At 42.2% G+C, this 26950-nt stretch overlaps 2 protein-coding genes across 3 annotated transcripts in view; one reads left to right on the top strand and one right to left on the bottom strand.

Moving 5' to 3' along the window:
- Nucleotides 1–7161, bottom strand: part of LOC118084972 (ras-related protein Rab-9B-like) — an 18213-nt gene extending 11052 nt beyond the window's left edge. Inside the window, exon 1 of one of the 2 annotated variants that reach the window (XM_035115169.2) lies at nucleotides 6998–7161. Coding sequence is in view for 1 of the 2 variants with exons in the window: in XM_035115167.2 (XP_034971058.1) it covers nucleotides 4536–4554 (19 nt within the window). In the remaining variant the exon portion in view is untranslated. Of the gene's footprint in view, nucleotides 1–4535; nucleotides 6563–6997 lie in introns of those variants that run through there. The other variant, XM_035115167.2, reaches the window with a different exon arrangement.
- Nucleotides 6458–26950, top strand: USPL1 (ubiquitin specific peptidase like 1). Its single transcript, XM_035115165.2, has 9 exons — nucleotides 6458–6467; nucleotides 6557–6870; nucleotides 15622–15750; nucleotides 16883–17510; nucleotides 19273–19386; nucleotides 20731–20860; nucleotides 21748–21873; nucleotides 22242–22402; nucleotides 23608–26950. Exons 1-9 carry the CDS (start codon nucleotides 6458–6460, stop codon nucleotides 25467–25469), a joined length of 3474 nt encoding a protein of 1157 aa, XP_034971056.2. The 3' UTR covers nucleotides 25470–26950.

Raw genomic sequence — 26950 nt, 5'->3', positions numbered from 1 at the left:
ACTTTCACCAATACCTTGTTATAAATTCAATTATTGGTCATTGATAAAATGCACAGCAATGTAGGAATATCATAAACCAGTCTGGAAACTGTATTGGTACATACTAAGAAGTCAAGTGTCGTTCAGGTTCACTAGTTGTTGTTGGCTTCCGTCTCTGTGAAAAATACCCCAAACCACTAAAGATGTAAAGACTGGCTTGGCAGTAGGGATTAATCTAATTGTCCAAGCCTCCATTCAGCAAGCCTGTCACTCAGTTGCTTAGGGACGTTACGAACTCAAGCAAACCAGTTTGAGTTCACCAATAACATAGGATTCTTACCCTTTCCACATCCCCAACTGACACTTTAAAATTCCATGAAACCTGAAAGCCAATGAGCATACAGCCTGGTTGGACCATTTAAATGGTAAAGGTAAAGGGACCCCTGACCATCAGGTCCAGTCGTGACAGACTCTGGGGTTGCGGAGCTCATCTTGCGTTATTGGCCGAGGGAGCTGGCGTATGGCTTCCAGGTCATGTGGCCAGCATGACAAAGCCACTTCTGGCAAAATTTGATGTGCTTTCGAACTGGTAGGTTGGCAAGAGCTGGGACCGAGCAATGGGAGCTCACCCCGTCGCAGGGATTAGAACCGCCAACCTTTTGATCGGCAAGCCCTAGGCTCTGTGGTTTAACCCACAGCACCACCTGCGTCCCATTTATGTGTTGGACCATTTAGGAGGGAGCAAATGCTTAATTTGCTCACTGCCAAATTTATAGGTCCCAGATGATGAAAGTTTGACACTGGGAATAATATGTACCTGAACTTGACCAAAGGTTGTTTTGCTGTCTATTTCCTAGTAAAAACCGTTATGCACAAATGCCTTGAATTTTGCAACTCTTCACTATGACATGTACAACTCCAAATGGCATAATGAGCAATTATTGGCAAAATTGTTCCTCACATGTATAGATAAGCAGAAGAAACTAAAAATTCCAAGAATGTGCAAATCAATATTAAAGCTGTATGTTTATACAGTAGTATGTTGGGTAAGCAATGTCAAGCCTTGGGTTAATTGTTCAGCAATATTTGTTTGTAATGCAACATCTTTTTTAGTGTTGTGGTTAGACTTGGGCCAGGGAGACCTGGGTTCAAATCACTCAGCTATGAAGCTCAACTTGTGCTATTCACCTTCACTCAGCCTAACCTACATTACATGGTTGTTTTGAGGATAGAATGGGGAGAGAATCGTGTGCACCACGTTGAGAGATAGAAATGTAATGTAGTTGTTTTTTTAAGTGAAACTTGCTATGCACAATTTCAAACCTATATTTCAAGTTCTGAAACAGAATATATACACCAGCTCAGAGGAAACTTATGTTAAATACCTTCTTGCCAATAAAGATCAAGCCTGTTGCGAAATTGTGTTTTATAGCAACGAGGACAAGACAGGCTGTGGTTACAGTGATGGCCGGAGAATCAGTACCAATTTTAATCTCTGGAATACAGATTTTAGCTGAAGGAGTATTATTTTTAATGTAAATAAATTTATAGGGATTTTAAAATTACATCCACCTTTTTTCATGCGGATGTGGCATATGTTGTTGTTGTTAACTTTGCTGTCTGATCTTTGTTTTTGAGAGAGGAATAAGTATTTGAAACAGATAAATTGTATTTAGTCAATAATAGTTTCACTTACAAAAGAAGCCTGTGTGGTAGATAATTTGATTCATTTATTATTCCAATGTGTAGTCTCTTGAATCATACCGATTACTAGTTATACTGTAGTTTGCACACATTGAGATCATACACATGAAACAATCGCCTTCGGAATACAGTGGTATCTCGCAAGACGCAAGCCTTGCACAATGAAAAACTCGCAAGATGAAAGCGTTTTGCGTCGCGCGAGGGACTGACGATGAGGTTTTCTATGGCCGCCACTTCGTCTTGCGAAGCGCGGCCATAGAATGTAGTGCAGGAAGGCGGCAAAGGAAGATCAGCTGTCAGTGCGGGAAGCTGACAGCTGATCTTCATTTGCCTTCTTCCTGTGCTACAGCTGGTTCCCCGGGGCTTGCCAAGCAGGCGGCGACAAGCCCCAGCAAGCAGCACCCAGAGCTGAAGCGCAGCAGGCGCTGCTTGCCAGGGCTTGACACCGCCTGGCTTCCCCTTGACTCGGGGAAGACTGGCGGCTGCAGCCCCAGCACCGCCGCGCTTCGGCTCCAGGTGACTGGTGGCGGTGCTTGCTCGGTGGCGGGGCTGTTGCTGGCCGCCTGCCTGCCTTCCCCGAGCCAAGCGAGCAAGCACCGCCGCCGCCAGTTCCCCGGAGCCCATAGGAACGCATTACTTAAATTTCAATGCGTTCCTATGGGAAACCGTGCTTCACAGGACTAATTTTTCGTAAAACGAATTGACCAGTGGAACGAATTAAATCTTGCGAGGTACCACTGTATTACTTTCTTAAATAGAGGGATACTTTATTACATGTTCTCCTCTGCTTTTTCTTTGATATGGCCATTGCATGATCAAGATGGAAAAAGGATCCTGTCAATACTTACCACAGAACCATCACCGTCTATCAAAAGATTTCTGCTACTCCTATGCTAGAAACTCTTACAAGAGTCTCCAATTAATTATGTTTATTAATAAAACATATATGTACTTCACTTTTTAGCTGTTTTTTTTAACCACACAAGACAGCCATCTAGGCATTTTGTATACTAGGACTACTGAGGCAGACAGTAATAAATCTTCTGGTTGGAATACTTCCAGTTCAACAAAACGTGTTAGTGAACTACATTGGGTCTGCAACAGAATGTTGCACTATTGAGTGCTTTTGTTCAATATTTCAGTCCATTCCATCACTGTTTTGTTTTCTGTGTGTCCTCCACCCCCCATTAGATAGCATTCTGCTGCCACTGAGCACGCTCAGTTCTTATTGAACTCTTTATAGAGGGGGGCACCCATTTACTCCCCCCTTAATGTTTTTTGTTTTCTGCTTCTGCAACCCTTCCCCACAAACATGCTAGCAACTCTTCACTGTACTTGGATTTTATTGTTTTGGCTATGTAAAGGGCCAGCACTCAGAACCAAGATAACGATTGCCAAGAAAATGGCTTTCCTACTTCAGCCTGTGTAAAAGCTGGTCTCTGCAGGTTTCCCCCCATTAACTGGAATTGTTTCATCATGGAGCACCTATGCTAGCTTGTGCTACTGTGCTTCAAGGCCAAAGCCATAACAGGCTTACCAGGAAGTGATTTCAGCTGTGAGAAGTCTGTGAGAATGCAGTGTACTACCTGGCAGGGTTGGCTTTAGACATCATTTGCACCAATAAGAGCCGATTCCTGGGGTTTGGGGTCTAGGGTTTTGACAACTATTAGTATATACAAACATGCAATATAGTGTTAAAGTGTAATACTTCTGTTCAGGATTCCAGCCACTCCATTCCATTTCCCCCCCCCCTCTGGTTTTCCATTCCCTCAGTCCCAAAAGTTCAGTCAGCAGCCTCTGTGCCCACTGAGCACAGTGGATTGTTTTGGGCAGCTCTCACTTCCATCCCTGGCAATATTTATAAATAGCTTCTCAGTGTGAAACATGAAATGACCTATCTAGACATTGTGTGGGTTCCTTCTACTCCTTCCGTATTGTGCATTTCTTCCATGCACTGTTGTGTTCTGGTGCTGCTCGCAGGCTTCTGGTTGGCCACTATGAGAAAGGATGCTGGAGTAGGCAGGCCACTGGCCTCACCCAGCAGGGCTATTCTTAGGTTCCTTCATCCTTCTTTTCCAGGCACTTCATTCCACACCCCCAACTGTCAGGTCCCCCCCCCCCGCCCTCAACAATCAGTCAGCATTTCATAGGTACTAGCCATGCTCAGCCTTCACTGAGCTATTATTGGAATATTCTCCCCACCGTTGGATTTTCCTCCCCACATATTTTCTGTACTTCTGCAAACTGCAGGGTTACCCCATGTCTGCTTATAACACCCTTTTGTGCAGAGGTGGTGTGGCTCCGGTTGGTTTAGATTCATTTAGATTTCCTGCTGACAGATCAGCAGAGATGGTGGTATAGAATCCAGGCAATGGGCAATGTTTATATTTTTACACTGGTATGCCCTCCACCTCCTTGGCCTTTATTTATTTTCCACCTTTTTCTCTAAGAAGCCTAAGGTGATGGACTGCTCCCCATGTAATCCCCACAACAAATCTGTGAGGTATGCTAGGCTGAGACTGGTTCACTGAGTGGCCAAAAGTCACCTGGTGAGCTTCATGGCCAAGTGGGGATTTGAACCCTGGTCTCCTAGTCCACCACTCTAACCGCTCAACCACACTAACTCTCTGTTACAAAGATGTGCACACACCCATCATCTCTGGCAGGTATCCTCAAAAAAGTCCCTCAAATGCATCATATCCTTTCCTCAAGAAAAATCTGCCTATACAGATTTCAGAGTAGTTGGAAGTGTTGATATGGAAAAGTGGGGACCTGCAATCTAAAAATCAACTACTGTACTGACAAGTAGTAACATATAACAGGAATCCATTTACACATTATCATGCACGCACCTGAGTGGGCAAACATCATGCTAGAATGGTCCCCTTTTCTCTGATATGCACTAAGTGCCCACAACTGCACAATAGGAACTGCTTTCCCATCACTTCATATCCATACCAGGGGAAGCTGGAAGAAAGCTGCATCCGTTGTATTCAAACTAGAATCCACTCAAGAAAAAGGAGCCACCTTAGGGTGCAGTGTTGAGGTCATGTAAAAGTAAGGGTCAGATTTTCATATACAGTAAATACGTTCATGCACATATACAGATTCTTCATCAACAGTTTGACTGGTTTTGGTATGGGCCACATGAAGAGAGTCTTATGGAGAATCAGGAAATGCAATAACATTTGCAGACCATGACATAGAAACAAAGTCACAACAAGGTGTAACTCCATTGGTATATCTATTAAGATAAACATTTATCCCTGAAATGTTACAGCTACATACATGCTTAAAATAAAACCCCTGGCCAATTTTCACCCATTCATTACTACTAATGAGCTTATGAAATGGAAAAATGTTCTGCCCCATGTCACTGGGAGAGATTTGTCTAGTATTCTTAAAACAGGATACCAGAATCTTTGTCACATTTTACAAAACAAAACTTACAATCTCTCTTTGTGGAAGAACTCTTTATAAATGAGTTAACCTCCAACCTTCTAATGAGAATTATTTCCTGGGTGAGACTTTAAGTGGTTTGCATCTGCTTAGGTCTGTGGTTAATCTGGAAACAAAGGAATTCACAGTTAAACCAGGTGTCCCAAGTTACTTAGTATATATACGGAATTACATGTGCACATAAAAATTATATAAAAACAATAAGTCTTGTAACACCTTAAAGACTGAGGCTGCATTCACATGGCAGTTTATTCTATTTTCATGTCTTTTCCCTTTTAAGCTTCACATTACATGTGAGCTTTCACATGACATAAAAGTCACTTCTGGAACTATAGAGGAAAATAGGGCAAGATTCGTGCTCATTTCCACATTATTTGCTTCCAGGAAAAAAATCCATTTACAAATATGGAAATAAGTGCTAAATCTGCACAATTTTCCACTGCAGTCCTGGAACCATCTTTCACATAGTGTGAAAGCTCAGATATACAGTAATGTGGAAATTAACAGCTACAGAGAACTAGTGAAAATGGAACAAACTGCTATGCGAAAGCAGCCAAAATTCATTATTACAGGGAAAGTTTTTGTGGGCTAACTTATTCTCCATCTTCAAGGTGCCACGGGAGGAGTTTTTATTGCACTTGCTGCTACAGACCAGATTGACCATCCTTCTATAAAGTACAAGTTAGAGATAATAACCAGCAAACAGCATACGGTTTGGGACAGAATCATCTCCACTCTACATACTGTACTGGCAGTATTGAGACCGCTAAGAACATAAGAACAGTCTGCTGGTTCAGAAGGATGGTCCATCTAGTCCAGCCTCCTGTTCTCACTGTGGCCCAACCACAGTTGGGAAACCAGCTAGCAGGATTCAAGCTCAGGAGCCCTCTCCCCTCCTGCGATTTCCATGGAGGCAGAGCTAATAATAGCCATCCATAGCGCGCGCGCTCTCTCTCCTCCATAAATCTGTTTCATCTTCTTTTAAAGCCATCTAGGTTGTTGGCCATCGCTGCCTCCTGTGGGAGAGAGTTCCATAGTTTAACCCTGAGCTTTTGCATGAAGTACAGTACTTCCTTTTATCCGTCTTTAATCTCTCAACCCTCAGCTTCACCCGCCGGTTGCCCGCGGTGCCACGAGGGAAGCAAACGTTTCTCTATCCCCTTTCCCCACCGTGCTGCCTTCTCGCTCGCCTTCCCTCTTAAAAGGCTAAATTCTGGGCGCGGCTGCCTCTGTTAAGCGGAACTTTGTCCCGCTTCTTCCCCGCATGTCTCCCTGGCAAGCTGCTGTCACGGCAAGGGCGGGAACCGTCCCCGCCATGAGGCGAAGTAAGGAAAGGTCGACTTTCCTCATTTCATCTCCTCAGCGCTTCCCCACAACCAGAGACACAACGAGGCTCCTGCCTGACTCCTGACAGGCTCCTTCTCTGAGCAAGAGGCCCTCTTCCACGCGCAAGCCGAGAGGAAAGAGAAGGAGGCTCCCGACACCGCCCTCTCGGCTGCCATTTTCCCCACACCGGCCCGGCAGGCCCCGCCTCAGTGCGGTTGTGCGGCGAGGGAAAAGGAGGAGCGACGCGAAGCCGCTTCGAGAGGACGGCGCCGGAAGCTGCACGGCAAGGCCTCAGCCGGCCTGAAGAACGCACGAGCTGCGTCGCCGTCGCCTGAGGAGCCGGCCGCCGCGGCTCTTCCCCTGGCGCCCGTCCCGTCCTCCTTTCCCGCTGGGGGCCCTGCGGTGAGTAACGGCTTCACGGGGCTCTTTTGCTCGGGCGGGGAAGGGGAAAGGGGAGCGGCCGGCCCCCCCTCCTCCTCGTGGCTACCCACGTTGCGAGCATCCCGGCGTTACTGTTCCCTTGCATTACCTTTTGCTTACACGGGTGTCTAGGCCGCTTCTCACGTGACGACGGTGCGCTCGGCTCGTCCTCCCTGAGCCATCCGCGCGGCGGGGAGCGCGAGCCTGAGAGGGTCGCTTTCGCGTCTGGCTTGCTTGCCCGCACGTGGGGAACCTTCTCCAGCTGCCTTGTTTTGTGTGGGGAGTGGCTTCGCACGTGACGGCGGTTCGCTTTTTCCCGTATGCGCAGCTCCCTCCATGTTGGGTGCTTAGACGCACTTGAACGTGAAAGTAAATCCCGGTCCTTGTTGGGTATGTTCCCGTGGGAGCGGGCGAGTGCCACGTCCACGGAACGACGAGTGACCCCGGGTATAAGGTGGATGATGTTGAGAGGGATCTTGGAACCATGTGCTGGGGTTTAGCCCTGTTGGATTCCAGAAGCCTCAGACATTATACACAGAAGGCGGAATTTTTCCAGGCCCTGCTTTTCCTACTGGCACGCTAGTAAGGTTGTTTAAACACAGGCAGACACATCAACCCCCCCAAAAAAGTGGTGAAATCATTCTTTTCATGCAACTCTTTAAGGGGTGCGTGTGCTATCTCAGGAGCTAGACGGAAAAACAAAATTAGCTATCTTGTTTATGTGCTTTACCATCCAATTGTACTTACAGCCAGAGTTGTTATAGAATGAAAATCAGGTGCCTTTTGCCATATTATCTCTGCAAATCATCATACAAAGGTGATATTGGCATCCTGTTCAGTTGTTGGCTGGGAATACTGAACCAGATGGTGAAAGCAAGGCAATTTATCAAGGAGTCCAGGCATGTGGTACTGGGAGCACTCACACAAACTATCTTCTGTGCTGAAAGCATGCGAGGGACATAGCTGACAATCCTCCCTTTTTTGCGGGAAACTCCCTTATCCAAGCCACAGCTGTTAGCCTTCCCTTTTTTTTGCTGGAAATTCCCTTATCCCAGCGTCGTTTCCCGCTGCTATCCTGGATTGTTAGATATACCGTAGACTGACCCCGGGACGGGTGAGGCTGCTGGTCCCTTATTTTCAAATCCGAAAGTTGACAGCTATGGCGAGGGACTCACGAGCTAGTCCTGCCTTCTGCTGACTACATGTGCATCAGTCCCACATTTGGCCAGGTGAAATGTGTTTCTGATTGGCTCAGGATTCCCACTCAGTCTAATGCATGCTTGTACACACATAATAAGAGTCCCATCCCACAGCCAGCATGTGTCAGCAGTTGGAATGGTATACAGTACAGTATAGGGTTAGTAAATAACCTTTATTTTTAACGTGCTGAGTTTGACTCCCATCAGGTTCCAGTTCATAGCTATTGGGCTATTATTTGTTGTACTGACAAACAGTATGACTGCTGCTCTGAATTTCTGGACAGCATGCATTTTTCAAGTGTTAGTTACCAGCATTCATCCAGAACTGTAAAGACCTTCTAAAAGAAATACTATAGCATTTAGTGCATTTCATAGCTGTTGGTGCCTTTTTAAATTATTGCTATACTGTATTTTATATTCTGGTTTTTCCCCCAACGTTAACAGTTGTATATACAAAGCATTAATTTGTACTTTTGTACACTAAACATTATATAATTAAAAACCTAGCCTTCTTAGTAAAAATATATCCTCCAAATTTGAAAATTTAGAACAATTCTGTTATGTGTGGAAAAGCATATATCTTATTCTGCATTCCTGTAACTTTAACAAGTTTCAGTTTTGGATATATGCAAAGTTTTATTGGAGCAAGCTGTCTTTTTCCTTTTTAAATGTTTAAAAGCTGCCTTTCTGGACCAAGTCCACTTATGGTGCCTAGTGGGTTAGAATTCTATGCAGACTGTTTAAAAACAATATCATTATAGTATTAAGGTACCAGTACATACATTGTAGCTCAGTTCTTAAGCCAATGAACATGCCACAGCAGAGTGCTTGTATCAATATTAAATATTATTAATACTATACTAATTGGTATTTCTGCTGCTTATTTCTGTTGATATTAATCAACATAGGCCAAACCAATACTGGTCTTCTAAAAGGTAAAGGGACCCCTGACCATTAGGTCCAGTCGTGACCGACTCTGGGGTTGCGGCGCTCATCTCGCGTTATTGGCCGAGGGAGCCGGCGTACAGCTTCCAGGTCATGTGGCCAGCATGACAAAGCCGCTTCTGGCAAACCAGAGCAGCACACGGAAATGCCGTTTACCTTCCCGCTGTAGCGGTACCTATTTATCTACTTGCACTTTGAGGTGTTTTCAAACTGCTAGGTTGGCAGGAGCTGGGACTGAGCAACGGGAGCTCAGCCCGTCGCGGGGATTCGAACCACCAACCTTCTGATCGGCAAGCCCTGGCCTCAGTGGTTTAACCCACAGTACCACCTGCGTCCCTCCCACTGGTCTACTGAAACATAATTGCAAGGTCATGATTTTTTAATTCCAATTTGGCATTGACCACTTCAGTCTTAATATATATTTGTTTGTTCAACCATAGTTGATTGCATTGTTTGGCACCTTCTTTACTGAATGCATGTAAAATCCTTGTGACCAGAACATTTCAAGTGTTTTTAGCAAGCCAACCCAGCAGCAATACAGTAGTGGCATGATTTGCTTTGCTTATGACAAATATACAGAGGTGTGGAAATGCTGAAAGACTTGGTTTACTTGTTCAGTTTGCAATACTTGTTACTAATTTTTCATTACTTTCTTACCAATTTGCAGCAGTCCACAGTGCACTTTCTTACACAATTTGTCTGCAGTCTTTTGCCTAACATGTTTTGTATCTTAAGTCAGTTGAGCACACACATGAAGTAAGGGCACCTATCTTTGTGCTATTGATGGTAGTTCATTTGTAGCTATAACTATTTCAGTGGCTTTCTCCAAAATCTGTTTGTGTTGAGATTCCTACATTATAAAGAAACCTCTATAAACCTCAGATTCCCAATTCTCCACAATGTTAAGGAAGCATAAGGAGCAGTTCACCTCATTTCAGTATTCTGCTGCAAAATAAGCAGGGCAGCATTGCTTATAACAGGGGTGCCCAAACTTTTTTCAAAGTGGGCTGGATTTGGGGAAGTGAACATGTGTGAGGGCCAGCCAAAGTTGTTGGGCTTTTTTTTTTTTAGGATTTTATCCCAAAGTTGTTGAGCTATTCTTACTGAGTTTCTGGAGTGGGGGGGTCTGGTTGCAAGATTAGTATCATTTGACCATGAGATTTCCAGCAACCTCCTGGTTTTATATAAACTAAAAAGAAAATTGCAGGTGATTTCTTAAAACCTGGCTTCATAAAGCTACAAGAGGTGAGGAAACAAAAACTGTTAATTTTTGTGTATTATGCAAATCAATACATTTTCCAATGGGCAGGATACCTATATTGCTGCCAGTGCATGACACATCATTTCACAATCACTCTTGCAAATGGTGATTGAAACAATGTGGATGAATCCATCAACAGTTGAGTCCATAACTACAGTACTTGAATTACAAATACTGTATGGTAATCTTATCTGATCAGAGGTATTAATTGCATCCTCACAAAAGAAATGGGCTCTCTTTGCCCACTAAAGTTTATTATGTAGTGTGTTTGTTAGTCTTTAAGGTGCTGCAAGTGTTCTTTTTTGCAAATCAGCATTTCTGTCAGGTATTGACATGGGTGTGCATTATTTGTTTGTGTGCTGCCTTAAGTGTCTTGGAGGGAAGAATTCATTATCAGTTAAATAAATGAATTACAATATTAAAAGCAATAAAGTTTCTTAATTGCCATTTAATGTTACTGATCCTGAACATAAACATGGACTCTTGTGAGAGAGAGAGTATATTTATTAGTATTATTATTATGTATTAAATGTGTTAATCACTTTACATTACCCAGGGCAACCCAAAGCAACTTACAACCAAACATACAATAAACCGCACCTAGGTACATTAAAACCAAGGGGAAAGGGAAATACATTTTTCAAATCCCACTCACTTCTAAAAGGCCACAGATAGTTAAAGGCCAAAGTATTCAGTATGGCTGCTAAATCTGGAGATCAGCCAGAAATCAAGGTTGCAGGGCACTGGTTTAATTGAAACAGTGTTTGAGCAGTCATTTCCATAGGTACTGGTAGTGCTGTGATCTGCAAACTCTATCCTCAAATTCTTTAGAACACAAGGAGTTTTTTCCGTCATCGCAGCCCTAAAACTTGTTGTTGTTTAGTCGTTGAGTCGTGTCCGACTCTTCGTGACCCCATGGACCAGAGCACGCCAGGCACTCCTGTCTTCCACTGCCTCCCGCAGTTTGGTCAAACTGATGTTCGTAGCTTCGAGAACACTGTCCAACCATCTCGTCCTCTGTCGTCCCCTTCTCCTAGTGCCCTCAATCTTTCCCAACATCAGGGTCTTTTCCAGGGAGTCTTCTCTTCTCATGAGGTGGCCCTAAAACTATATAAGGCCAAAACGTTGACACAGCTTCTTTATGGATCCTTCTTAGGCCCGCCACCCTCCTACTAGTCCCCAGATGCGGTCCAAATGCATGGGTCAGATTAGAAACTGGGATGAGAGTAGAGGCTTATATTAGTTTAACATCAATCTACAAGTGGCTGGCGATTAAATTGCTCCCCCGAAGAATAGCTCCACTGATTCTATGTGACTGGTTCCAGTCTGGCTGGCAGACAGCAGTTCTGAATACTCTTCAGAAATTGGGCTTTGCTCCTCAAGCCCTTTTAAATTTGGTCCTGGGTCAAACAAGATCTGTGGTCAGGCAAAGAATCATGGACACAGAGAGACAACAGGACTGCTTGAGGTCCCCTGATTATATAATTGTAGAAAATTAGAGATATGTCCTGGTAGCATACCTCTATTTTCCTCGCATCAAGAAACACAAGAAGGGCCTTTACTCTAGCCAGAAGCTCGGCCTTGCCCTCGCCGGTTTTGGAAAGAACATTTGGAAAAGTCCCGTATGCTCATAGACTTTGCGCCTGCCCATTAGGGGAAATAGGAAGCCCCGAGCATTTATTTTTTAGATCCCTTTTGTGATGAGATACTCAGAGATACCATTTACCCTCAGCTGGAGAGGCTTGCCAACCTTTCGGGTAAGTCTAAACTCAATTTTCTCCTCTTAGGCAAAGGCCACAAGACGACCTGGATGGTTGCCAGATTCTGTGCGCAGATTTGGCGGCGCAGGCCACCCCCTGAAACAAATTAGTTCACTAGGAAAACAGTCAAAGTCGGCCTCCATGGTGGCAGGGCCAATTTGTATGGTAGCCCAAATTGTAGGTCTTTATGTGTATATGCGTTTATCTCAAATTTTAATCTTTAAGCTGTTGTTGTACAATGTTTTAAACGTATATTTTATTCTTTTGAAAGCTATCCGAGTTGTTGCTTTTCGAGCTGGTCTTTGACCGTAATGAAATTATGAAATATGAAATAGGTAGTGCTGAAGTAAAAGCATGTATTTGTTATTAGACTGTTAAAAAATAGTTTGTGCTGTTGTCTGTTACTTTAGCTATTTCACAACAATAGTTCAGTGAAAGTACTGCACCATTTTTAGGATAATGATTCACAATTGGTTTGAAAGCTAGTGTGAGGTTATAGTTATGGACTATGTTTTATGCCTGTTTTAGAACACTGATTTTAATAATGAGATATATAAAAGTAGCTTGAGTATACATAAAGACAGGAGAAAGTGTTGCTGTTTCAGTGCTTACTCTGTTTCTGTCAGTGGTCTTACGTGGACAAGCTGACCAGAGATGAATCCAAGCAAGGCTGTTCTAACAATGGCTAGCAGGCTTGTACTCTTTGTAGGAGGGGTAAAGGGGTAATGGGGGGGTTGTCTCCACTAGGCACCCTTTCTAAGCATTTGAAAGGAGATCTAGGGGAAGTCAGAAAATTGCAGACCAGCTGGCCTAGCTTCTGTCCAGATGAATTGATTGAAACCATTATTAAAGATATAAGCAATTCTTGTGAAGTCCTGCTTCACCAACATTTTGCTGTTCTTTGCCTTCATCTACATGCTTACTGACACCCCAAGCTGATGGATATTGTAAGTGTTGGCTTCTAAAAAGCTTTTAACAAAGTCCATAGCCAAAAGCATTTATTTAGAACTTAGCAGTCAAGGGATATGTGGATAGATCCTCTTACGGATTAGAAACTGGTTAAAGAACAAGAAAGTAATTCTGATAATAGAGGGAAGTAAGAAGTGAGGTATCCCAATAATCTTCAATGGGATCAATGTTATTTAACACGTTCCTAAATTGTTAGGAGAGCAATGAGCTGGTCAAGTTTGTAGATGGCACCAGATTATTCAGGGTGGTTGTAAAACCCATGGACTGTGAACCGCTCCAGAATGCTCCAAACTGAGTAAGTGGGCAACAGAATGGCAAGTGGGGTTCACCGTAAGTAAAACATAAATTGATACTTGGGCAAAAATTTTGAACTTCACTGATGGAATCTGAGCTGGCAAGGAAAGAAACTAGCATTGTCGTGAAGGTTCTCTGAAAACATCAACTCAGAACATAGCTGTCACAGGAAAGACAAATTTCATGGTAGGGATTTTGCTCACCATTTGTGACTGTTTTTGACATTGGTTTTAAAAGCTGAAGAATTATGTTCACGTACTATTTCAGAATGAAATGGGTTTTAGTTTATCACAAGCTAGCTCTGAGCTAACTACAGTGGTGCCTCGCTTAACGAATGCCCTGCTTAACGAAAGGATTTTTCGAGCGGAGGTTGCCTCGCTAGACGAATTCGTTTTATGAAAAATTCGTCTAGCGAATCGCAGTTTCCCATAGGAATGCATTGAAATTCAATTAATGCGTTCCTATGGGCAAAAAAAATAATCAAAAAAATTCAATGCATTCCTATGGGATTCGCTGGACGAATTTTTCGTTATAAGAAAAGACCTGTGGAACGAATTAAATTTGTCTAGCGAGGCACCACTGTACAGATCCTTTCAGAATTACTGTGTTTTTTTTTATTATTTCTCTTCCTCTCTGATGTTGATGCTATGGTAGTGTATCTGCCCTCCCATTAAAATATAGAACGGCAAAGTACAAGAAAAAAAAAAGACTATTGAACAGAATTGTACCTAGTGAGTTTCTGTTTACACTGGCTTCTTAAAGACCCAGTTTATATATGAACCAGATAACAGGAAAGTTCCTTACCTGTGTAAGCATTTCAAGTACTTCACAGTCATACTTAAATCCACATCACAGCAACCCATATATGTTTAATGTGAGCTAACATGGTAGTGGCATGCATATGCCCATGCCGTTGACTGTCGGAATGCTATTAGCACATACACATGATCTGATGCATGTTTATTTTAACATGAGAGAAATGAAATGCATAATCAAATGAGTTTTCTGCCCACCCCAAAATGGCCCAGATAAGACATAAATTGGGCACAGCTGAGGTCTGGCTTGCACCTAATGCTAGCTGACCACTAGCTAGAGAATGGGAGAAGGGAAGGAGGGGATGCACACATGATCATGTCTGCAGGAGCTCCCAGTCTGTCTATAGTTAACTGATGGGGCATCACTGTACCTGCATCTTCCGTGGCACATACACCGTAGGCAAGACTTTCTGCCTAACTCTGGTGGCACTATATCAGGCAGTGTTGTCTATTTGCTTGGGCTGAAATGTGAACCTCGGTTGTTTTCGTAGCACACCCAGTGTAGAGCACCTAGGATGACATGCAGTTTTTGTCATCTTCCTAGATTGTGGCACAAGTCGCTTAATTGCTTTGCAGGTGGAACAGCAGCAATATTTTCAAGAGCTGTTGGGGCTATTAATTCATCTGTTTATACTACAAATATGAACTTTGAGTCAAGTTAGTTGCTTTACATGCTTGTAGGTTTTTGGTGTGGGTTCTCTTACACACACATACATTTCTTTATATGGTTTTCTTCAAGGAAATGCATCTACTTCTATGCCACCAAAAAAAAAAATCTTTCTTTAATGTGCTTTCTAAAAACTGCTCTTGGGGGAAAAAAAAGCTTATTTAACTTTTCTTGTTCACTTCTTATTTTTCAGAGTATATGGGGAAAAAATCCTTAGGACTGTTGAAAAATTGCAAGTGACATGATAATTTGGCCAGTGCCGCAGAATGATGGATTGCCAGAAGATTGGAAATGGTTTGCAAGTGACTGGTATAGGGGCATCTGCACTCCACATGGTGGGGTATTTGGGAAAAGTCAGTTCAGTTCTCTTTCACATTGTGCAAAGTTCTCTTTTTTCATTCCTCCTCCTCAAGTTTGAGAGAGTTTTTGATTTCTATTGGCCTAATTTATATGACTTTTCAAAAAAAAATTGTAAAATTTATTTTTCCACGGAAATCTTACTGAAATGGCGAAAGATTTACTTTCAAATGTTGTTACCTATTCCCCAAAAGTTTATGAACACATTTGATCTATTGCTGGTTATATTTTTGCGGTCAGACTGATGGTAAAGGCTATTTTGTTCAGTGCATATAGCCCAAACAGTCAATATAAAAGCCAAGTTATGTATAGTATCATTTGCTCTCATCTGTATTTGATTTGTTATATTTCACTGCTGTCAGATTTAACTCTGAAACACATAAATGCTCTGAAAGCCATTTTACCATGTTTTAATATTTGGCCTCTCAAGAATAACACATTTGTTGTTTGTTTTACATCACTTCAGGACTGCAGTTCTGCAGACGTAACTCCCAGTGGAAGTTGCCCAGCTTGCAAAAAGAAGGGTCTCATACAAGGTCTAAGAATATATCACATCAGTTTTGAAGAATCTATTTTCTTGTGTGAAAATCCACAGGTGCATATCACTCTTTCTTGTTGAGTTGGGATTGGTCCAATTTTCCTATAATACATGGTTCTTAATCTGAGCACTTATGCTAATTTCCTAAGTAGCTGCCATAACGTTTTATAACTGGGTATCCCTTTGGCATACAAAATAATGGTTTCATTAAACCATAATACATTATGTTTGAATATATAGACCGGGGGTCCCCAGACTTACCGGGCTTTGGGCTGGCGCGCAGCGGGGAGTGCGCGCCCGTGCGCATGCGCACACACACTTACTGGCGCGCTTCCCAGTCGGAAAAAATCGCCGAAAATCACTTGTGCGCATGCGTATGGGCCTCCCCCGACCCGGAAGTGCACCGGAAATGACCTCTTCTGGGTCGGGAGAGGCCCATACGCATGCGCACAAAGGATTTTCGGCGATTTTTTTCCGATTTGGAAGATCGCCGCCGCGCTGCGCGCCATAAGAGTGGGCGGCAGCAGCGGGCGGCGGGGGCCGTCGCGGGCCGGATTGGGAGGCCAATTGGGCCGCATCCGGCCCGGGGGCCATAGTCTGGGGACCACTGATATAGACAGTTTATGCCTTGTGCTTAGGGATGAAGAGGAAGAGAAAAGTGGTGGATGTGGGAAGAGGAAAGGCAAAATCAGTAGGAGAATCTGTGAGGGGGTGTGTGATCTAAGGGTACATAGCCTAAGTGCTGATTACTCCAACTCTAATTCATCAAAACTAGAAATTTCATTTCTTTATGTAAAAGTAAAAAAAAAAAAAGACAGCAGCAGCAATAAGCACATCAAATGTCCAGAAAAACATTTCAGAAATATCCTTTCAAAAAACAGTGAGAGAAAAACCAAATATTACTCTGCAGATACCATCTTTCAAGCCAATTTTTATGTTTCTAAAAATGTTTCTAATTTCAATGAACCAATTTATAGTATCGTTGACTGTGAAGGGTTCTGGAATTATAAAGAGAACTTATTATTTCAGAGAAGTGCTATTTAAATCACATTTGGATTTTATTCGTTTTTAATTAGGCGTTGCATAGCTGTTGTTTCTTTATACAGCCCTCTATTGCATCCCTAAGAACTGCGTTGCATGTTATTAATTTACTCAGATATCTTTGTGTTCCCCTCCTGCTCTTTTTCAGTGCATCTACCCTCTGGGATTTGAACCACTAAGCAACATTATAATTCCTACCGATAAAAAAGATTCTCCATCTCAGGGCACTTGTAGGAAAAGAAAGTCATCTGACACAAGCCTGGTAACCTCTGCTGCTCCCCAACACTTAAAATTGACGAGGACTGATAACTTGATAGAAAATGAGAAGGCATTCAAACCTGATCTTGCTCCCAAGTGCAATGGAGATAATCTGTTTGGGACTTGGTCAGGGCAGCCTGACTTTCCAGAAGCCAGTCAGCCGAACTTTAATAGTGCAACAGAATCCATGGAGCAGCAAATGGACATGAAAATGGCAGCTCAAGAAAGTTCACCGGAAATTTTCAGTGTTCAGGCACAGCTTTTGTCAGACCCTGAAATTGGTTCATCATCATCTCAAATTCTGCATCAAGACAAACCATCTCGGCCAGAGCCATTGTGGCTTCAGTGGAGGAATGTGTACGCTCTCTGCTGGTTAGATTGCATTCTGTCAGCCCTAGTGCATTTAGAAACACTAAAAATGATTCTGAGTGGATCAGTCTTGGAAAACGTATCTGTAATCCAGAGCCTAATTGCAAAATATAACGAAGCAACTGCACTTGTGAATACTTGCCAACTGGGTAAGCCAAACACAAGTCCCTTTTTTCCTTTTGCTGTCAAAATATTTTTTTAGAGGAGAAATCAGTGGGGTGTATAGAACTCTGAGCCTTGGACAGTGCAGCTGTTTCTTTTATAGTTGGCATAGCCGTTTAAAATCCATGCAGCTTACAGCTTCTTTTTTTCCTTACTTTCTCAAATAAGTTTGTGTCTTTAGTATGTGCACCAGCCTTCAGCTTTGGAAAGTGAACCAGCTTTAAGTAAAAAAAACCAGTCTTTTAGAAGCAGTGGTGTAGTTTTTCGGCTTTATATTTATACTTTCATAAACGAAACCCGCACAACCCCCCCCCCCACACACATTTGCTCAGATAACTTGAAAGAGCAATAGCCACTACTGCCTTTCACAGAATAACTTCCCAGTAACATAAGAGATGGGTGTGTGATTATAATAAAATAAAATAAAAAACAATTTCCCCCTTCCCACTTTAGCCTCCCACAACTCCTTCCATGCTGTTTTGCAGGGTCCCCCAGCCCTCTGTAACAGATTTGGGGAGGGGGAGGCAAGGGACTGCAACCGGAAGGAGGGATCCGCAACAATTGCCTCCTCTTTTACATGAGTGAATGCCTCTTATTAGATCAAAACCTGTTCCACCAATAGAATAGCAGCATGGACTGTTGCTCATCCTTCTTTTCCCTCATCCATGAATGGCATCAAAATCGGCCCAGACTGATAAGATACATCAGATGATGGAATGCTTGCTTTGTGAAGGCTAAAATATTCCTATCATGCTGTGTATTGACATCAAATACTTGCATGGAGTTTGTGCAATGCAGTTTTGAATGTTGCTTTTTGGTTGTGCTTTCCACATCAGCTTGTCTGTTAGGGAACATCTAAATTGTTTTCTTCAGGCCTTCAATGCACTGCAGATTATTCCAGGGCACGTTCCAGCTCACATGCTTGGTTTAGAGTACCAGGTAGACTCTCAGAGCCTCACTGTAGCTCTGCTGGGAGCGACAGTACACCCTTAGAACAGACTCATCTCCTCTTGCTTTATGCTCCAGAAAAATATCAGTAGTTGTGGCAAGTTGTCTTCCATTGACTCTTGTCTGACATTTCTCTTTAATGGGTGTCTGATAAGCTTCTAAAGACACCATGGTTCTCCAGGAAGCAATTTGAAAGCCGCTTCATGAGAGGCAAGGCAGAGGTTTGGCTTTGGCAGATGTACTAGTTGATTTAAGTGCTTCACACCACTTGCCATTAGCTTTGGATAGTTGTTTATAGAGATGGTTGCATTAATCTGATTTCGCAGCATTAGCAGATACTTGTGAGCATTTGAAGTCTGGTTACTTGTACAGTGGTACCTCGGTCTAAGAACAGTCCTGTTAATCAACGATTCGGGCAACACACTATGCAAAACTGGAAGTAGGTGTTCCGGCTAGCGAATTTTGCCCCGGAATACGAGCGGAAGCCGAACAGTGGAAGGGCACCAGCAGCAGAAGGCCTCATTAGGGAAAGCACACCTTGGGTTAAGAACGCTTTCAGTGTAAGAACGGACTTCCGGAACAAATTAAGTTCGTAAACAGAGGTACCACTGTACAGCCGTAACAGCTACAAATAGCATAATTACATCTATTGAATAGTGTTAGCAGCTCAAGGACACTGTTAAAGCGGTATATATACATACATTAATAAGTGAAATAAATACTCAGTTATTGTTGGTACAGAATTAAAAAAATGGCATTTCCTGGAGACAAAATGTTGATGGATCATTCTGTTTTGTGCAGGTGAATGTGTTTCGGAAGTTCCTTTGGATGTTTTTTCCAGAGCTGAATCACACTTGAATGAAATCAGAAATACAATTTTTGTCCAGCTTCAGCCACAACTTAAATGTAAATTAGGTAAGTAATTGCTAAAGGATTTTTCATTATTGCTGTTGTTATTATTTTACATATAACAGTACAGCACTAAGTTTCCAAACATGACAGTAAACTAGTGCCAAACCTACTTTCTTTTTTTCCTGTCTTGTAGATTTCCTTCATCTTTAGTTTATTTATGGGTCCTGAGTCAGTCATTCCTCAGAGTTCTGTGCTAATATATTACAATGCTAGTACTTCCTTTCTGTACAACAGCTGCAAACTACTTTTCGTCATTAGCTTCAGATAGGATTCTGGTTTTCTAGCTGTTTTCTGGGCCACTGATTCCTCAGTTAGGCATAAGAAGGATACCATTGAATCAGATCAAAGGTCCATCTACTCCAGCATCTTGCTTCCCACACTTGTCAACCAGATGCCTTGGGCAAGTTCTGAAACTGAGTGTGAAGGCCATGCCTTTTTCACCTAATGTTTAAGGGTATACTGCCTCTGAACATGCAGATTCCATTTAAGACATGGGAAGCTGCCTTATATGGAGTCAGGCCATTGGTTTACCTCAGTGTTGGTTTCACTGACTGGTAGCAGCTCTCCGGTAGGTGGTAGATGCTCTGCCACTTAGTTATGGCCCTAACTTAACAGGGTTCCTTGTTAAGATACCTTCACCAGATTTTCTAGCCTCTTCCTGCTAAGTAGTAAGTGCTCAGAGTTTCTCATCATGTATATCCCAATCCTAGGTGTCAGAAGAAAATTGCACTCCAACGGCACTCTCTGTGCACACTCACCTGGGAATCCCATTGAACTCAGTGGAACTTGCTTTTGAGTAAAGATGCATAAGCTGCTGCTGACAGTTACTAAAAAAAAAGTTGTCATAAATTAGGTCTTAGGTTTTATTTAATATAGGAAGCAAAATGTATAATTCTTAGATATTTCAGTGACTTAAAAAGTGTATAATTCAATGCAAAATTCAGGTATCTTTATACCTTCATACTTTTCGTTGTTTGAACAGAAACCAAAGCACGCTTTATGAGCCTGTGCGCCAACATTTGTAAGAATTGGCCCTTGTAAGTGCTTTCTGAAATATGTGAAACGTCTTTTGAAGAGTCACTAGATTTTGGCCGTGTTCAACAAGGTATCTTACATTATTTTAAAAGGACCTGGATAGCTCATTTGGTTAGAGTATTGTGTTTCTAATGCGAAGGTTGCAGGTTCAATCCCCATATGGGACAGCTCCATATTCCTGCACTGCAGGGGGTTGGACTAGATGATCCTTGTGGTCCCTTCCAACTCTGTGATTCTATGAAACATAGTAAAATGATTTCACTGTCCTGTAGGGCGCTTTCATGTATCTCCCCCCGTTTCTTTTCTTCAAAGGTAACAAGGAGAGCCCGGTGTTTGCATTCCCTCTACTTTTAAAGAATGATCCTCAAACAGAAAAACTGTTTCTCCACTCTTATTCATGGAAGTTTGAATGCTCACAGTGTGGCTACCAAGTCAATGACAGGTTAGTTTCTGCTGAAGTTCTTTCTCGTCTTCCTTAATACAAGCAGGTGTTAATCTTCAAATCAGCGTGGATGTCTTTATATTTTTCTCTGCAAACAGAACATGTGCAGGATTGATGGGGTGTTATGAGCATGCCATACGTCTTCTTTCACAGCATAGCATAAAATGTTGAGTTTGCTGTCAGAAAAGACAAGCTAGCTCTGCAGTACTCGATAATTCCTTAGTTTTTCTTGCTGTTGGTCAGAATTGATCCTGCCAGTTAAAGTGTGCATTCAAGAGCTGAACACTGCAATATATGACAGTAGCCCAAACATTATGTTTAGCCTCAACATAAACTAGGTTCCCAGATACATCCCATTCTACTTGATTCTATTCCCTGATAAAGACACCAAGCCCAGGAGCATAATATCTCACCCCATATTGACAGACATTCCCTCCAACGGCTATTTGCTAGCCTAAACAACCAGCACACTTTGCCGGCAGTACAGTACTCCAAGGCTATGTTCACATGCAGGGGAGAATCATGTACATATCCACAGATATCTTTTCTGTTTCTGTTGCAGAGATGCCACTGCTTACAGTCAAGCTTACTTTAAACTGGAAAATTCATTGATTATTGAATTTCAGTCACCTGCAAGCAGCACGTGTATGTTCCTGTAGCTATTAAAAACTGTTGCATGGGGTAAATGTTCCCATCCTAGGACAATCCCTGAAATTTGCCAGTATTTACTTCTTTAACTTGGAACTTAAAATTACATTAAACCTTTTGGTTGCAGCAGATTTAGAGCAATTTTGAATGTGGATCATTCATATGAATGACTCTTCTGGATGTCCCGGGTTTAGCTTGGCAAGAATTTTCTCACAGCACTGGATCATTTCTTATTTCAGGTGTCGGAAGACGTTGACAACATTTACAAATATCATCCCAGAATGGCACCCGCTGAAAGCTGTTCATACTGGTCCCTGTAATAACTGTCATCACACATCTCAAAGAAGAGAAATGGTTTTAGAAAAGTAAGTGTGAACCATATTAAGCTGTTGATGTGAGTATAACTACATCGCAGGTGGACAGTGAGCTGCTGCTAGTGTTATATGAAAATGCAGTTCTGGCATAATATTAGTAGCCTTGCTGGGTCCCATCATGTAACTATGAATTTGCCAGCTAGACATCTGTGCCTACCTCCAAGGTTCTGCTATAAGCTCTCAAATAGTCTTATTTGGGTGGTTTTATAAAAAGCTTTTGAAACACTTGTGAAACGTTCATAAATGGAGTATCCTAAGCAGCTAGTTGCCAATTCTGCTGTGTGTGGATGATGTGTCCAATATTAATAATGCTATAAGTTACATAGTTCTAAAGCTACAAATTGTTGTTTCTTTGGTAGTGTTTCCTCGGTACTTATGATGCACTTTGTGGAAGGCTTGCCACGTAATGATCTGGAGACCTACTCATTTCAGTTTCAAGGAGATTCCTACCAAGTAACAGCTGTTGTTCAGTATCAGGAGGAGGCAAAGCACTTCATAACATGGATCTCGGATTCAGATGGTAAGTACAGTGCACTCCCATCACCTGTCCTTCAATAGGTGTCTGTCTGCACAGGCTGGTAGAAAGAAAGCAGAAAGCACATGTAAAAGAAAAAGCTTACTGTGCAGAGTGTTCCAGCCCTCTCAGGTCCTTCATCAGGAAATTTCAAATGCAGTGGTTCAATCTTGTTTTGTTATGCTTTCTCCTCTTTCCTTTTAGCTCTCCTGCAATTTGCCTGGGACTTTCTCTTTTTGCTGCAAGTCCTGTTTGGTAGCCTCAGATGATTCTGGGAAGAAAAGCAAGGGATTAGGAACCCATAACTCAGGCATAGGCAAACTCTGCCCTCCAGATGTTTTGGGACTACAACTCCCATCATCCCTAGCTAACAGGTCAGGGATGATGGACGTTGTAGTCCCAAAACATCTGGAGGGCCGAGTTTGCCTATGCCTGCCATAAGTAGTAGACCAATTAGCAGTATGTGTGCTGTTCTCTTGTAAGTTTTTCTAACCCAGTATACACAAGCTATCACTGTTTCATAATAAGTAGTTCCAGCACACTCATATCCATTATCCCCTTGCCAATCCTGTCCCAAAAGGCACCTGGGAGCCTCCCACAGTAATGGGGAGGGTTTCCCCTCAAAACCCTTCTCAGGGAGAACCAACCATTATGTCTTCTACTGTGTCGTGATCCCAGATTAAGATAAGAGAGAGCTCCAAAACCGTTCCTATATCAGTCCTATATCCAGTCATCCGGATAGCTCAGTTGGTTAGAGGCTGCAGGTTCGATTCCCCATAAGGGACAACTGCATATTCCTGCATTGCAGGGAGTTGGACTAGATGATACTCAGGGTCCCTTCCAACTCTATGATTCTGTGAAAATAAGTAGTACTCATATCCATTATTAGGAACACTTTCTGGTGAGGTGAAATAAATGCTCACATCAGACTTGTAAGTAACTGTTTTCCTGATCTCCGGTGGTGAGTAAAAATTGCTTCCAGGCAGGGAAGCCATTGTAAAGTGGTACAGAATTGGAGACCGTTTGTGACTTACATAGGTATATGTGGGCAAGCAAGCTAGTTGCTGTTTATTTTTGTGGATATATTTCAAAGCTGGTTTATCCAGTAAAGTGCTAAAAGACTTTGAAATTAATAGAACGGTGATTTCCAGAGAACTGTGATGAGGGATTATGCATCCTAAAATTCTGAACTGTTCATTTCTCATTTTCAGAAACATGGCTTGAGTGTGATGACTTAAAGGGTTCGTACTCCAGAAGACACAAGATCTTTGGCGTCCCCCCTTCAGAGATTCACATCATCATCTGGGAAAGAAAATCGCCACGATTGACAAATGGTCTAGATTTCCAGCTAGAAAGTGAAGTGGCTATGAATGTTCCTTTGCTGAAAGCACAGCCAAATTCTCCTTTTAAATATGCTGATGGCAAGGCTGCCGGCAAAGCACCTTTAATTTTTCACACTGACGATGACTTGAATGGACATACAAATGAGACACAAAACTTGATTGCGAATGACAAAAGTAATATGCTTTGTGGCTTGGAAAATCTGGCCAATGATGATGTTGTAACTTTGACTCTTGTGCAAGTTCCACTTGACTCTGAAGGTAAACCACTGGATGAAAGCCCTGCAGTGGAAAATAACATGACAGTCAGAACAGACACATCACAGCTGCATAATCCAGGTGAAGTTAAAGTTTCTCCAGCTACTTCTGAAAGAGATATTGCTGGGAAGGTGTGCAAGTTACTTGAAAATGCCAATACTCCCTTGCATCAAGGGCAGCCAAACAATGCAAGTAACATGTTTATAATGCCAGTCGTTTCTCTGAGCAATAGCCATTATTCACCAGAAATGTTACCAGTTCAAGGGGCAGAACCTGAAGTTCTGATCAAAGATAGCAGCAGTTTGGACACAGCAAATCAAGAAAACAAAAGCAGCAGAACAAAAGCAGAGAATAGTGTACAGATAACACATAATACTGTAGAACACCGGAGAGAAGCAACAGCAAATTCCCAGGCTAGTGCTGCATCTTCCCCAAGTAGTTATTCTCACCCGGCCCCTAAAAACAGAACAAAGTCGTTCACAGGCAGTTGGGTAAAGGGCTTACTTGGAAGATGTCATCCTCTCATGCCCAAAAGTTTATCAACATATAATAACACAGAGATCTGTAAAAAGCCCATTAAAAAAGAAACTCGCTGCACTTCACTTGGTAGGCAGGCAGGCCACTTTCATGGTTTCCAAGCAAAACATTCAAAAAAGCAAAGGGAGAAGATAGTGGAGAAGGCATTGGATTCTTCTAATAAGGCTCCTCCTCCATCTTCACCTACTCTTTCTGCAAGACCTCCTATAGAAAAGCATCACATTGTTGGAAGCAAAAGAACTGTGGTGGAGAGGGTTGGCTCACTGGTTGCTTTGGGTAACCAGATTGGGCCCAAACCGAGCCACAGTAAAACTAAAAGCTTTACATCGGCTGAGAATGTTGAAGAGTCAAGTGTTACAATAACACACCAACTGCGCCAACAACTTCGAGAGCAGCTGAAAGCTAAGAAGGAGAAACTGGCTTCGCTAGATAAGGTGGCAAAGGGTCAGGTGCGAAACAGGCGGTCTCCCAAGAAAAGGATGAAGGATCAGCCACAGCTTCAATCCCAGAAAGAAAGTGACCCCCTGCAGAGCTTGTTAAATGCCCTGCAGGACCAAATTGATGCTGAAGATAGTAAATCTCTGAATTCTCTAAGCACCAGTATGTCCCAGTGTAGCAGTTCAAGTTTTGATGACATTTTATCTGAGCTGCTGTCTCCCACTCCATCTGTTGCTTCATTGGAACTTCCGCAAGAAGAAGAATGTGGATATGGTGCACAGGGAACAAACCATGACCATAATTATCATAGTCCAGTAAAGGAAAATGGATATGAGGATCATACAGACTTGTCACTTAAATCATCCCCCAAGATACTCGACTTTGAAAGTCCAACAAAACAATTTGGTCTAGAAGAACTGCTGCCTAGTTCAATGCTGAATTCAATAATGGCTGACACTCAAGACTTGCATCACTTTGATGAAACTCTCTTAGCATGGTGAATTGTGTTTTAACAATTTCACATGTTTCTGTTAGTTAGCTTTAAAGCAAAGCATAACTTGTGTTCCAAGCTAATTTTGCACATGGAGGTTCTTTGGATTTTTTTAAAATGTGAAAGTTTTTTTACTATGAGGTTGGTTAATTATCACTATTAATAATAAATTAAGACAAGCTGGAAGAAAAGAGACAAGACTCTGAATTTTGTGTCTGAAACGGAGGTGATAACAGGTAGAGTTTTGACAAACAGTAAAAAGTTGCTGAGGTAGAATTACATTCACACAAGAGCCGTCAAAGAAAAATGCACAATTGCTGAGCCACAGAAATCTGGTAATAGATCACGAAAAAGTATATATATGGCATCATGTTCATAAGTGTGGCAGCACAGTTGCTGGCAGATGCTTGTCTCAAAACTCATTGGCATAGTCAGCTCTTTAAAAAAGAGCTGTTAGGTTTCTATTTTTCCCCACAATTGTGTGTGTTAAATTATTTAGTTTTTTACAAGAAAAAAAATCTGTTCTAAAAAGATACCCAATGAAGCAAGTTTCATCTAAATCAATAATGAAGGGAATGTGGCATAAACATACATCTTTTCAGCCTGCTCTTTCTGATTAAATAATAGTCCTTTGTGATTGCTGTGTTTGCGCATAATGCTAAACCATGGCTTGCTTTAACCCTGATTTGTTGGGGGGGGGTGAGTTGTCTCACCGATAAGCAAACAAGACATGGCTTATTCCTAGAAAGTTGATTTGCTTTCAGCTGTTCTTGCTTTATGCCTCGGTAGCTTGCCCAGGTTCTGGAGATTGGGTAGCTAAACAAACCATGGTTAAGCAAAGTTGTTTGGTTTCGACAGACCATGGTTAGTCTGATTGTCTGGATTCATGTGTTCACAAACACAACATTTTGGCTAAACAGGTCAAGCCTTAGTGTTAATTACCTATATGAAACTGGACCACTCCCTCCTGTTCGAGGTAATTAGAGGTTTTATTACAGTCAAGTAGTATATAAATTTAGTAAAATAAAAAATACTATTTCTGGGACCATACTGAAGGGATATCAGCAAACCTACTAAAACTTGAATCAGTGCATTTTAAAACACACCCAGGGTTTCAGTCAAAATGAAAAGAAAATTGTTTTCAAAAGCGGAGGCAGTCTAAAACTGACATATTTCTTATTGTAAGAAAGCATGTTGTATTTTTCACATTTCCTTCATTGTATTGATTCTTCACATTCCAGAAAATGGATCACTGTTACTTGGTGAGGGAATCTTAGAGTGCAAGTACATTTATTTGTCGGCCTGTCGCCACCTCTACTTAATGACTTCATGCCACCTAAATGCATCTGCTTCATAACTGATGTATTTATTGTTAGGTAATGCCAACTTAGAGCTAAACCTAGGAGGCTGCCAAAGGCTGTGTAGAAACTAGATCTTGCTCTGATCTTATATTTATTTGTTATATTTATATATGACCTTTATCTTCCAAGG

Source organism: Zootoca vivipara, chromosome 4 (assembly GCF_963506605.1).
Source record: "Zootoca vivipara chromosome 4, rZooViv1.1, whole genome shotgun sequence".
Classification (NCBI taxonomy): Eukaryota; Metazoa; Chordata; class Lepidosauria; order Squamata; family Lacertidae; genus Zootoca; species Zootoca vivipara.
Note: the sequence above shows the minus strand (reverse complement) of the source record. Positions and strands in the feature narration are given on the sequence as shown.